This window comes from Monodelphis domestica, chromosome 5, assembly GCF_027887165.1.
Source record: "Monodelphis domestica isolate mMonDom1 chromosome 5, mMonDom1.pri, whole genome shotgun sequence".
Taxonomy (NCBI): domain Eukaryota; kingdom Metazoa; phylum Chordata; class Mammalia; order Didelphimorphia; family Didelphidae; genus Monodelphis; species Monodelphis domestica.
The window spans coordinates 172,311,349-172,323,827 of NC_077231.1; the positions used below are offsets into that span (position 1 = coordinate 172,311,349).

Here is a 12,479-nt window from a genome sequence, read left to right on the forward strand (position 1 = left end):
TTTTCTTTTCCCCATTGCCTCTTGCAAAATATAAACTTCCATTTTTGTAATATTTTACACATTTATAGTGTTTTCAGTTATATTATCTCATTTATCCTGCAAACCCCTCCCCCAAACAAACAAAAATGAAACCCATTTTTAGACAAGTAGATATTACTATTTCCTTTCAAGTAGGAAACTGAGGCATGGAGAAATTAAGTGTCTTGGTCGAGGTGCCATAATTCTTAGGTGGCAGAGGTGGGCCTGGAATTGAAAATTCTCTATGCCAAGTCCAGGCCTTTGTACTCCCTTGCTTTTCAAGTTTCCCTGTGTATTCTTTGGTAATGATATGTTCCTACCCTCTTTTATTCATATAACTATCACAAGCAGGTATCCAAACCCTCTGACTACTACAAAGGTGAATTTTTAGGTAAACTAAATTTATTATTTTTAAAGAACTATTTAAATCACCAAAAGGAGAGGCAACTAGGTGGCACAGTAGAAAGAGCACTGGGCTTGGAATCAGAAAGACCCATTTTCATGAGTTTCTCAAATCTGGTCTCAGATACTTATTGGCTGAATGACCCTGGGCAAGTCACTTATCTCAACTGCCTAGTACTTACCTTAGTCCACTGAGCTACCTAGCTGCTTTCAAAGACAGATTATGGATTAATATTTTTTCTTCTTCTAAAACTGTGACAGTGATAGACTCTGCACCTTGGCTCAGCTTATTTCAGGAGTGTGTTCAGAACATCCAGGTAGAGAAATCCTCTAGGTAGCTCTACATGTGGATCCAGAGCTTAGGGGATAGGTCAGCTGGAGACGTTGATTTGGAATCATGGAGAAAATAATTGCATCCATGGACATAAATGTGGCATCCAAGATAGAAAACATAGAGATGGGAAGGCCAAGAACAGAGTTGAGGGGCTGGAGGATGGAGATGAATTAGCAACGAATGCCAAAATGACACAGTCGGCAGAGAGGAAGAGAACCATTAAATCAAAGCTTCATGGTAAGTAATAGGCAGTAGGTTAACAGTGTCAAGCACTATAGAGCGGTTGAGGACTGAGAAAAGGCAAGTCGATTTGGCATTTTCTAGGTTAGTGATTTCAGTGGGGCAAAAGGGCTAAAAGCCAGATTTCTGGGGATGGGGGTAATGAGAAAATAGAAGTAGTTCGTCGAATTAAATTAGTATATTCCTTTTAGATGTCTAGTATAGGAATAGGTGAGAGAACATGATAACTTGATTCAGGAAGGGTAAGAGATGTTTTAAAAAAATTTAAGGGAAGAATGAGGATGGGGAGAATAATATTGTGGCAGAACAGATAGAGAGCTGGCCCAAGAGCCAGGAAGACTTGGGTTCAATTCTCACCTCTCATATATACTGGGCATTCAACTCTGGGAGGGTCCCTTCACTTCTCAGTGTCCTAGGCAACTCTCTCCTGCTACAAATTTATGAAAAGGTGCTGGTTTGCACTGGAAGAGGGAGGTTTTCTCATTGGGGAGGAAGTTCCTTTTATAAATAACATCACCTTCATATCTCCTATTCCTATTCCTTTCCATATTCTTATTGATATCCCAAGGAAGACGTGGACATGTTTGTAGCCTGGTGAGTGTTGTGTTACAGGCAATGTGCTAAGCACTGGAGATACTAAAAGAGGCAAAAGGCAGTCTTTGCCTTTGTGGAGCCTATAATCTGATGGAGGAGACAACAAGCAAGCTATGTATAGGATAAATAGAAAATATTATGTATGTATACATATTTAAATATTTAAATAAATAAAATGTATAAATAGGGAAGGCATTGGTAATGAGTGATTGATAAAAGTGTCTTGTAGGAGGTAGATTTAAATTGGGACTTCAAGGAAGTCAAGGGAGTCAGTAGTGAGAGAGGAGAAGGAGAACATTCCAGGAATGGGACAGCCAGAGAGAATGCCTGGAGCTGAGAGATGGAGAGTCTTGTTCCTGGAAGAGCTGGGATATCAGTGTCATGGCATCAGAAAGTAAGCATTGGGGAGCCAAGGGTAAGAAGTCTGGAAAGGTAGGAGCCAACACCAAAGAAGATTCATGTGAGTAAGGAAATGATGATGGAGCACAATCCCAGAGGAGAGGAAGCAATACTATCCAGGAACAGAATGCTTAACTGACTTAATACTCATCTAAGTTCATAGATTTACACCTAGAAGGGCCCTTGGAGGACACCGGATCCAACTTCCTTCTTTTACAGATGATGAAGTAAAGATTAAGTGACTCGTCTGATGACACATTAGGTAATGATGCACAGGACTGAGATTGATCTCTGTTTTTCTTCTTTCAAATATCTTGTGTTCTTTCAATGATACTATATATGACACATATCTATGTATATACGTATTTAAGTCAATTCATAATGGGACTGAATCTACTGGATCCAAGAGATGCAGTGAGGGTGCTATCAAAATACAAAAGCAGTGACTTCTTCAAATGTTCAATAAAGAAAAGGGAATGCCTTGATGGGTCAGTCCCCCATTGGGCCCATTCCTGCTCATTCTACTCAACCTCTTTTCTGGTTGTAATGTTGTAAAGCAATTTAATTTATAATATTTTCTATTATTTTATTTAATATTTATTTTATAGAAATATAAACATATTTAATATTTATTATATTTTAATAATTTCTAATATTTCAAGATTAAGAATCTTCCCTAAGTTTCTACAAACAAATAAAAACATAAAATCCTTTTGGAACAAAGAAACACCTAAGGCCCTCTTTGTAATAGCAAAGAATTTGAAATTGAAGGGATGTCCATCATTAGGGGCATATGACTGTAATGGAATACTACTACACAATAGGAAATGATGAGCAGGTTAATTTAAAAAATACAGAAAGACCTACATGAAATTATGAAGAGGAAATGAGCAGAATCAAGAGAACATTATATATGACAACAGAAACATTGTTTGAAGAATAACTTGTGTATGTCTACCTCAAAAAATGAACTGATAAATGGACATAAGCAAATTTCATATATAGTTATATATGTGTGTATATGTATATATATATTTATATATCCAGATATCTTTTTGTCAAATGGTGCCTTCTTTAGTGTGTGGAAGGGAAGGAGGGAGATACTTGGGAATTTTAATATAACAAGCAAATTAATTAATTAATTAAATTAATTTTAAAAAGAAATGAAAAATTGATATTTCAGATAGATTTAGGAAGACAAAGGAGGAAATATTAAAACCTGCCATCAATATATACCATATAATTTTTTAGGTGTCCGGAGTATTTAGCCAGGTTCATGCTGGGAAATATTTTTTAGAGTATTAAATTCTATGTCCTGCCTGAGCATCTAGTGCTGCTCTTTTTGTTTTTAGGTGTTTTTATATTCACATATAAAAAGCAAGCAAAGCCAACCAATAAAACAACTTACTTTCTATTGGAACACCGTTTATTAACCAGCTAATGTTGGGTTTGGGATTTCCATTAGCTCTGCAGATCAAAGTCCCATCTTCCCCAGGGGACAGCACAAGGTTTCTGGGCGCTGTGATCCAGTATGGGGCCGCTTTATTGAGGACAAAAATAAAGATCTGAATCAAACAAGCATTACAATACAGTGGTGAGAAAAGGACTTAATGCTTTAGTTCAAAATTAATACTTTGCACATGCATATGGAAGCCCTCAACTGAAGTCCCACTCAGAAGCCTCAGGGTTACATAGAGGCAATATTGGGTCTAGGAAAGCTTTGACAGCTGACCCTCTGGTAGATCTACCCCAAAAGAAATACTTGAGCTCCATAAGGGTCTGTAGGTCTGATCTTTCATTCATAGACTAGCCAAGGAATTATGGAGAGGCTTATTATTAAAATGTTGGCCACCAAGTGATTAACTGCAGGTTTCTGGATCATAAAAACTATGTGCTGAGGTGGAAGCTGTAGCATGTATGGAATGGGGGAACACCCATCTTTCTGGAACAATTATAATGATGACATATATACTAAGAAATTTGTTTGGTCAGCTTTCCATTTTTAAGAAGGTGAGCTCATCAGTGTTTGTCCCTTACTTCAGCTGAATGATGTGGAATTTTGAAAGGATATCTAAATAGTAATTCTAATAAGTTTTTTGTTCTCAATATCATTATCCTTATTTATCATTAAGAGTAATTAAGGATTAAGAGCAAGACTGATTTGTCATGTGTCATAGAACAACCAAGAAGCATATAAAGGACTAAAAATGATTAATTTTGATCTTTAGTTCCTTTTAAAGCTGAAGAAACCCATTATGATTTTTGATTTAGACTCCACTGCCAATGAGCATTTGTAAGTGATAAACTGGATGTGCCAAAAGTTTTGCTGTTTTAAAGCTTTACTACTATGAGCAAAACTTAAAATGCACTAAGAGTTTTGGAGCACATTATATATGGCCAAACTATATAAAAGCATTAGTTGCACGATAATTAATATTTAATATATTATACCTGCAATCTAAGTAGGATGAATACACATTAACATTAGGGTACCTTTGACTGTGACTGAAATGGTATGTTCAACAAATCCTAAAGAATTTCTTGCTGTACATTTGTATTTTCCAGAGTCTGCCTCTGAAACATGAATGATATTCAGAGTTTTCTTAAAGTTTTTGTAAAATGTTCGATTGATAGGTAGCTCTCCATCTTCTTTTGTCCAGTTAATAGAGGGAGTGGGCCTGACATGACAAAAAAAGATACTGATATAAAAATAGATTACCTTCATTTCACACAAATATTTACATAGTTCATCATGAGATAGATGCAATTATTTTCACAGCTCCTCATTCATCTGTACAAATGCTCAAACCTCACTTTAGAATTTGGGATGACCTCATCTAGCCAATATCTTGGTTACTTCTGTTGATTACTTCAAAGAAACGATAGTCCAGGAAGATACTCAGTTATCTAATGCAAATTGATCTCTGGACAATGAAAAATTTTTTGCAATTTCTTCAAGGTGTCATGTCAATCCAAACAACAGATGCAAAAATGATTCTCATTTGTAATTCTCCATCTACTGAAGCCATCAATCTTTAGTCAAATAATTGATATAAACATCTCTTCCCTAAAATCTCTGATGAATTTCTATATTCAATTCAATTCAACAAATGCAAATACAAAGAGAAAGACAGAGTCCTTCCAAAGGGCTCACAACTTCTTGAGGAAATAGAGTACAAAACTTGCAGATAAATAATTAGGTATTTTATCACATCAAATGGAACTTTTCTTTATCCTGAACACAAGCTATATTAGGATGAGGATGAAGTAATTTGAAAATATAAACAACTTATTTTTATCTATGTATATTTCCACGACTAGAAAATTTATAAAATAAAATATCCTGAGCGATGATTTTATGTTATTTTATTCCGTGGGAGTGTTCCAAGATTATATTATATGCTACAAATATCTTTTCTCACCAACTTTCACTGAATCTCTTAACTTAATCCTGAAATATATATTTATATGTGTATATATATATACATATGTATATGTGTATAGATACACAATTGCATGCATATATGTGTGTATGTTTATATCTATCAATCTATCAATCAATTCAGAGATAGAGACATAAAATATTAGAGTTCTGGAATGGAAGTTGGGACTGGTTTCTAGTCCAAGTTTTTGTTCCTAATTGATGTGGAATTTCTAGAATTTAATAATACGCATTCTCACATGCATAATATCTTAAAATCTCTATACCTCTGTTTTTTCCTATGCCAACAGAGGGATAATATTTGCCTTACTGACCTTAGAGGGTTGTAAGAATTTTAAAATTATGTTTGTTTTCATAAAATATTAGATTGTGTTAGTATGGGAAAAAGTTTTTTTCATAGGAAAATAACAATAATAATAGTTAATATTTATATAACACTTGGTGCTTTACAACTAGGCAAACATCTCTTATAAAAAACCCATCCTGTGATGATAAAAAAGGAACAGTTAAAAGCTTCATATAAAAGGAAGAAATTCATCATCTTTCTATTATTCTACAACATTGACTTATAGACCACACTGACTAAAATGGTCATAAAACCTCACAGTGAGAGTGGGAAGAGTAACCACATTTTCTATATTACTACATTTATTTTGGGTCTTCTTTTAGCTGGAAACTCTCATGAATAAGGGATTTTGGGATGCTCTGTACCTACTACCAAGCTTACTTGTAAAAGATCAGACCAGAGCTTCCCAAAAATTGTTTTACACTACATCCAGGGGGCTAGATCATTTGAAGGGATTAAATAAACCATTTTAAGTCTTATTTTAATATATCATAATTAAATAATTGACAAATAGTATGAAAGGGGGAAGGAGAGGTGTAGTTAAGTTATATACTAGGTTCCTATATTAAGAGATAGAAGGGCACCTAAAGACCACCTAGTCCAACATTTCTCCTCCCATTGTACAAATGGCCCCAGAGAAGTAAAGGTGGTTTGCCCAAGGTTATGCAGTTTCCAAATCAGTGTCCTTTCCACTACAAGGGTGGCACAGCTCCAAAAAAGCATGAGAATCATAGACTTGGGCCTCATTTCCCCCTTAAAATCAAGCTAAAGAAGGCCTGAAGGATGTCACAAGAAAGTGGATATTTGGTCTGGTTTGAGGGGTTCCTTCAGCAGTATTGTATCAGTGTGACTTCCCACACTGGCCAGGAGGGGCCTCCAAACACATCCTGAGAAAGAAAAAAAAAGAACACCAGGAAGCCTATTCTAGGAAAGTCGGGGGAAGGATTAGAATGTGAGCCCAGTGGCTTCCCACACACAACTGCTGCAAGGTCAGGGAAAACACTGACGGAGTCATTTGTGGCCAGCAAAGGCTTTCGTTTCTGAGATTTTAGTCGACATTTTTAATGGAAGTGCCAACATTAACATGTATAACAAATTTCCCTGCCAGTACACTGAAACTTGTCCTGGCAGAACAGATGCCTTCTCAGTGGTATGCGTGCCCTGATGCCACAGCAGTTTTGTGGTATGCAGAAATGAGGGGTTCACAAAACTAACATTAATGACTTCAGTCCCCATGTACTAGCTGCATGACCACGGGCACGTAACTTCGTCTGTTTGAGCCTCAGTTTTCTGGTTTGAGATGGGGCACCTGATGCAGAATTGGGGTGAAGAAAGTTAGGATGCTATTGATAACTATTTATAAAATAATAAGCCATAGAGAACCAAATAAGATATTAGGAACTAAATAAGAACTGAAATAACAAGGCATAAAGAAAAGAATAAAGGGAGCTTTGAGGATTATTTGGCACTTCTGGCAGGCTAAAGTTTGAAGGTGACAACAGTATTTTAAATATGGCTATTATGGGAAATAAAAAAGACAACAGGATGTGGAGAAAATATTAGGCTGAGACTAAGGAGACTTAATTTAAAATCTCACCCTGTCAGTAGTTAGCTGAGTAAATTCTTTAACATCCTGAGACCTCAACTTTCCCACTGGTAAAATGAGAGCCATGGGCCATATGATTTCTAAGATCCCTGATGATCCTAGGATGCCTATGAAATCCTTAGGTAGGCAAATTTGATAGTGAATTACAACCAATCCAAATAATTGTATTCTCCTATGAATAGAGATAGAAGCAATCTATTGAAATACACAAGTATTCCAAAGAGTATAACACAATTTTAAAAATATAGTGAAGATGTAATTAAAATTGTGACTTGTTTTCCTAGCAGTGGCAATACATTCTGGTATGGTTGTAGTCCCTTGCTTACTTCACTTCTATGGGAAGCGACTAAAAAACCCAGATATGAAGTCATTTCTCATCAAAATAAATATCTTTGATTTTATCTGGGATTAACTTTGACCAGATCGCACCAAATAGAGCAAAGTCCCTCTTTGATTCCAGAACAGCTAAAAACCTTCCTGACTTCTAAGTAGATGAAGAATCTCATAAAGTTCAGAAAGCTATTCGCCAAAGGCCAAAATATGAACCCTATCTTGTAAATTAAGCAGTTAAACAAATCGTGATTCATCCTTCCTTATTTGAAAATACTTATCATTTGGCAGAGTAAACTGAACTGAATCGCCTCTCATAACCTATATAACACAATTATAATTGTGTTATCTATAATGCATATTAGGTATAATAATCTGTAATAAATGTATACAATATAATAAATATGTATATTATATAAAATAATATATAATATAAATATAACACAATAACACTCAATAAATACATTTTAATTTTTTCTTATTAGAAATATACATCAGGACAAAAAACCCAACTCACAAGCCTTCTGCGATACACTCTAGGGAAAGAACATTTTCTCGTAACTCTTCTTTATGACTTGTGCGGCCTTCTGGTGTCAAAAGTTTTGGTGGCCTCTCGATATAGGACTTGGCTACAGTGAAGAAAGTCAATAAATATAGAATCACATCAATAAGTAGCTGTAGATACACGTTTCCAGTTTACTTCCCCCTAAATATCCTTTTCTATGTTCATATTCATTTCAGTTTGGGTAGAAATACAGACACATTGCCTTAGAAATAGCCACTGACTCATTTGGCCAGACCTAGCAACGATATGTGTTGGTTAAATACTTAAATAATTTTTTAAATAAATTGTTTTTAGCACCCATCAATTTCCTAGAAACAGAAAAACTTTTAAAACGATTGATAGGTTTATGGATTTTTAAAAATGTATTAACTCAGTTTGCCTTCTGTCTGAGTGTCAATTCTAAGACAAGAGAGGCAGGGGCTAAGCAGTGGGGTTGTGACTTGTCCAGGATCACACAGCTAGGAAGTGTCTGAGGCTAGATTTGACCCCCCGAATCCCTGACTCCACGCCTGAGGCCCTGTCCACTGTGCTGTGTGGCTGACCCCAGGCTTTACAGTCTTACAAAGGTGGGGAGGAAGGGAAGGGTTCTACATTATAAGCATGTCATTAGGACTTTCCTGAGGTTTCAGGGATGCTGAACCTAACGTAAGGGATGAGAAATGGTTCTGAGGGGATGCAAATGGATCTGCTCTTTTATGGGGCATAAAGAAAGAGGAATCAGATAAAAGTCAGGCTATAGTGCAGCAAACACATCTACCTGTGTAGCCATTCAGTTTGTCCTGTGACAGTTTTTAGTTTTTTTTCCAACTGCTAATTTACAGGGAGCTATAGGTTGGGCATTTTTGTTGATAAAACATTTTAGGGGCCAACTATACAAAATATCAGAAGAAAACCAAATTCTTACCTGTTTTAAAAGCACTGCATGGAGAAGGTAAATATTTTGGTATAATGAATGATCATCCTAACAGGGTGCAATAGCTGGTTTTATTTTTGAAACTAGATATATAATTTCTTTTCTTTTTTTCTTTTTTACAAGATCTCTATGATTTGATATTTAAGGATCACCTGGTAATGGAATTCTCTTTATCAGTGTAGGGTGGCACCTGCCCTCCAACTTATTGCCTGGGCAATTAAGAGGTTTAAGTGAACTTGTCTGAGATCATATTTATTTGTGGTGAAGCAGGGGTCTAAACTTGAGTTTTTCTGACTTCAAGGCTGTCCTATGTACTTATACCATTCCTCATAATTTTATGCACTTTAAAATTTATTTAATAAATATTTAGCCCAGGAAACTTCATATAAATCTTTTTATGCATTGCTGTAGGGTTTTGTGAACAAAAGGGAATGATTATAATAACTCATCCATGTATGTGTCAAGGGAAATGGTTTAATTTAAAAGATCCATAAGTGGATTAAAAGAAAAATGCTATTGTCATTTAAAAGAAATAAAAATAGATAACATGTGGGAAATGCAATCATCTTTAAAGCATCTACCAAATTATTAGTTACTGCCATTATTTATTAATAATGCCACACAATATAACATTAAACAAGTATTTAGTCTGAGTAAAAAGTTAAAATGCCCTTCAACATTTTGCTGAATGAATAGAAAAATGGAAAAAAAATAGAATAGAGAAGTTATGTTTAAAAATGATTTCTAGATCATGTGAAATGATTCTCCAGGCAAATTTACACAGCTAGAATGGAAGAGTTTTCACAATGTGAAAAATATAAACAACATTAAACAAACTTTAATAACACAATTTTAAGGGTTTCTATCCACAGTACTACATATAATTTCAAAAAGCAGTCATGGTTAAGTAGCTATGGAGGTGGAGTTAGTTTACTAAGTTCTACAATGGAGACAAGAGCAGTTATGATCACCATAACTTACCACCGTAAAACTCAGAGTCACTCAAATTAGCAGTTATAGTGTCATTCAATTCATCCACTGAAATAAACAGAATATTATGAAAAAAGCACTGAAAATATGGGGGAAGGATTAAAAATATTGGGCAACAAAAGCAAACTGATAATGTCTATGCAGACTGTCAGTTCTAGCAAGTAAAAACTGATTGTAGATACCACTTTCACGTGCTCACTTTGGACCAATAAAATTATGAACTTTGAATTCATACCTGAAGAGTGACAATTGGAATTCAGGATGTGATAAGTCATATTGCATACATAAGAATAATACCCCAAATAACCATTATATAGCATGTTCCTTGATAGAGCAATAACAAATAAAAATCATTATACATGGCACAAATTTTTAAAATATAGAAAGTATCCAAGTCAGCTATTGACATTAATAATACATATTAGAACACTTTATTGGAATATATAGATAATTCCTTATTAAAGAGGCCCATCTAATTCAATATGAATGGTATATCATAAATACATAGGCATTTATATCCTATATTAGTAAATCTGACTGAAATATAAATGAGGAAATTGAGTACATACTTGAATGTACTTTCACGGAAATGGGTTGCTTCTGTTGGATGGTCTGAGTATGATTAAATCTTGCATAACAAATATAATCTTCACGAGTGTCTTCTGGTAGAACATTAGAAAAATAAAGGTCTCCATTTAGACCTTGGGAGACCCTTTCACTTTGTGGAAGGCGCTGAAAAGCTGGGGAAAGAAAGGCAAAAATCTCAATATAGATCATTTGAAAAAATGCCACTTTCAACATTAGCAGGATAACTTTTTAGGTTCTTCCAAAATTACATCACAAATATGGATTTTTCCCTTTTCTCCTCCTAAAAACCCTTTATGTGTTCCTGTAAGGCTACTTAACTAGAGGGAATGACTATCAAAATTTATATGTGGAAAAGTCAGTAATATCAAGATGCTAATAATTTATTGAGGAAGAAGAGATAGAAAGTGAAGAAAATGTGGTCAGTACATAGGTTGCCCTAAAGGTTTTATTATCAACATCTTTAATAACTCCCATTCACAATTTACATAAACACCTTCTTTATAGCCTTACAATTTTGTGAGGTTGGAAAGTGCAAGTATTATTTTCCTTATTTTACAGATAATGAAATTGAAACTCAGAGGTTAAGTGACGAGGCCACCTTCACATAGCTAATAAGAATCATAGAATTTGAATAAAGATTTGCCCACTGCAAGGGCAGGCTGCTTTTCTCTATATTACACTGCCTCAATACAATTAGACGCAGATTCTCTGAAGGCTTGTTACTCTGAATTACATGGTGACTATTTGTGGAAGGTGTATTGATGAGATTTCTAAGGGTGACATGCTTAAATGGCATTCACATTTGAGCCAAAAACCAGTTGCAAAGGAGACAAACAAGGGTTGGTGATGGCTTAAGAACACCCCCCATATTCCCAAATGTGTTACAACTACTTAAATAGGAATGGTAGCAACGCTGGTCCTGTTTCAGGAGTTGTCACTTTATTTTATTTATTTGATCTAAATAGGGGTAACAGGGTACGATCAGGAGTGCAGGGAAAGGGAAAAAGCATTTGATAAGTATGTATTATGTGACAAGATCTGTGTTAATTGCTTTACAGAAATTTCTCATTTGATCTTCACAACAGCCCTGGGAAGAAGGTGCCATTTTATAGCTGAAGACACGGAGGCATACAGTGGTTAACTGGCTTGTTCAGAGTCACATTGCTTAATAAGCATCTGAGTCTTGATTTGAAATTAGGTTTTCCTGACTCCAGGAGCTGCGTTCTATCCACTGTGCCACTGAACACATTTAAATATACTAATATCAGAGCCTGGAAGGAAATGACTAAACATTCACGAATGAATTGGTAAGTCAGTTTGTTGTAAATGAATGCCAGAATCAATCATGAAACCAAAGTTTCAATTCAGTATGGAACCCCTTTGAAAAATTATTTCACAGTAAATTTTGTCTTGAAAAATGTGTATAAATGTATAAGTGCATTTTAATATAAAGCATTTCAGCTGCCCAGGGGCACAGTGGCCCCTAGCTTTGACTCTTAGTGGCTGCTTGACTAAAGGAAAGTTCTCTTACTTCTCTGAACTTTAGTTCATTCAAATACAATTCAAGTTGTATTCATTATGCCCCTACTATGTGCAAGGCACCATGGCATAGGCACTAAGAATACAAGGAAAAATCCCCGATACAGTCCCTGTCCTCAAGGATGCTATTCTTTCTGGGTTTCCTCATTGAGAGAGACAGAAAGGGAGGGAGA

The 12,479-nt window shown here is 35.3% G+C and overlaps 1 protein-coding gene across 23 annotated transcripts in view; it reads right to left on the bottom strand.

Annotated features, from left to right (window-relative positions):
* Positions 1-12,479, bottom strand: part of NRCAM (neuronal cell adhesion molecule) — a 322,830-nt gene that overhangs the window by 63,362 nt on the left and 246,989 nt on the right. For 17 of the 23 annotated variants that reach the window (XR_008912242.1, XM_001362955.5, XM_056799536.1 and 14 more), the window contains 5 exons: positions 10,749-10,919; positions 10,171-10,227; positions 8,229-8,340; positions 4,481-4,665; positions 3,396-3,527 (listed from right to left, as the gene is read on the bottom strand). Coding sequence is in view for 22 of the 23 variants with exons in the window: in XM_001362955.5 (XP_001362992.2) it covers positions 3,396-3,527; positions 4,481-4,665; positions 8,229-8,340; positions 10,171-10,227; positions 10,749-10,919 (657 nt within the window). In the remaining variant the exon portion in view is untranslated. The remainder of the gene's footprint in view (positions 1-3,395; positions 3,528-4,480; positions 4,666-8,228; positions 8,341-10,170; positions 10,228-10,748; positions 10,920-12,479) is intronic. The other 6 variants (XM_056799540.1, XM_056799543.1, XM_056799542.1 and 3 more) reach the window with 1 other exon arrangement.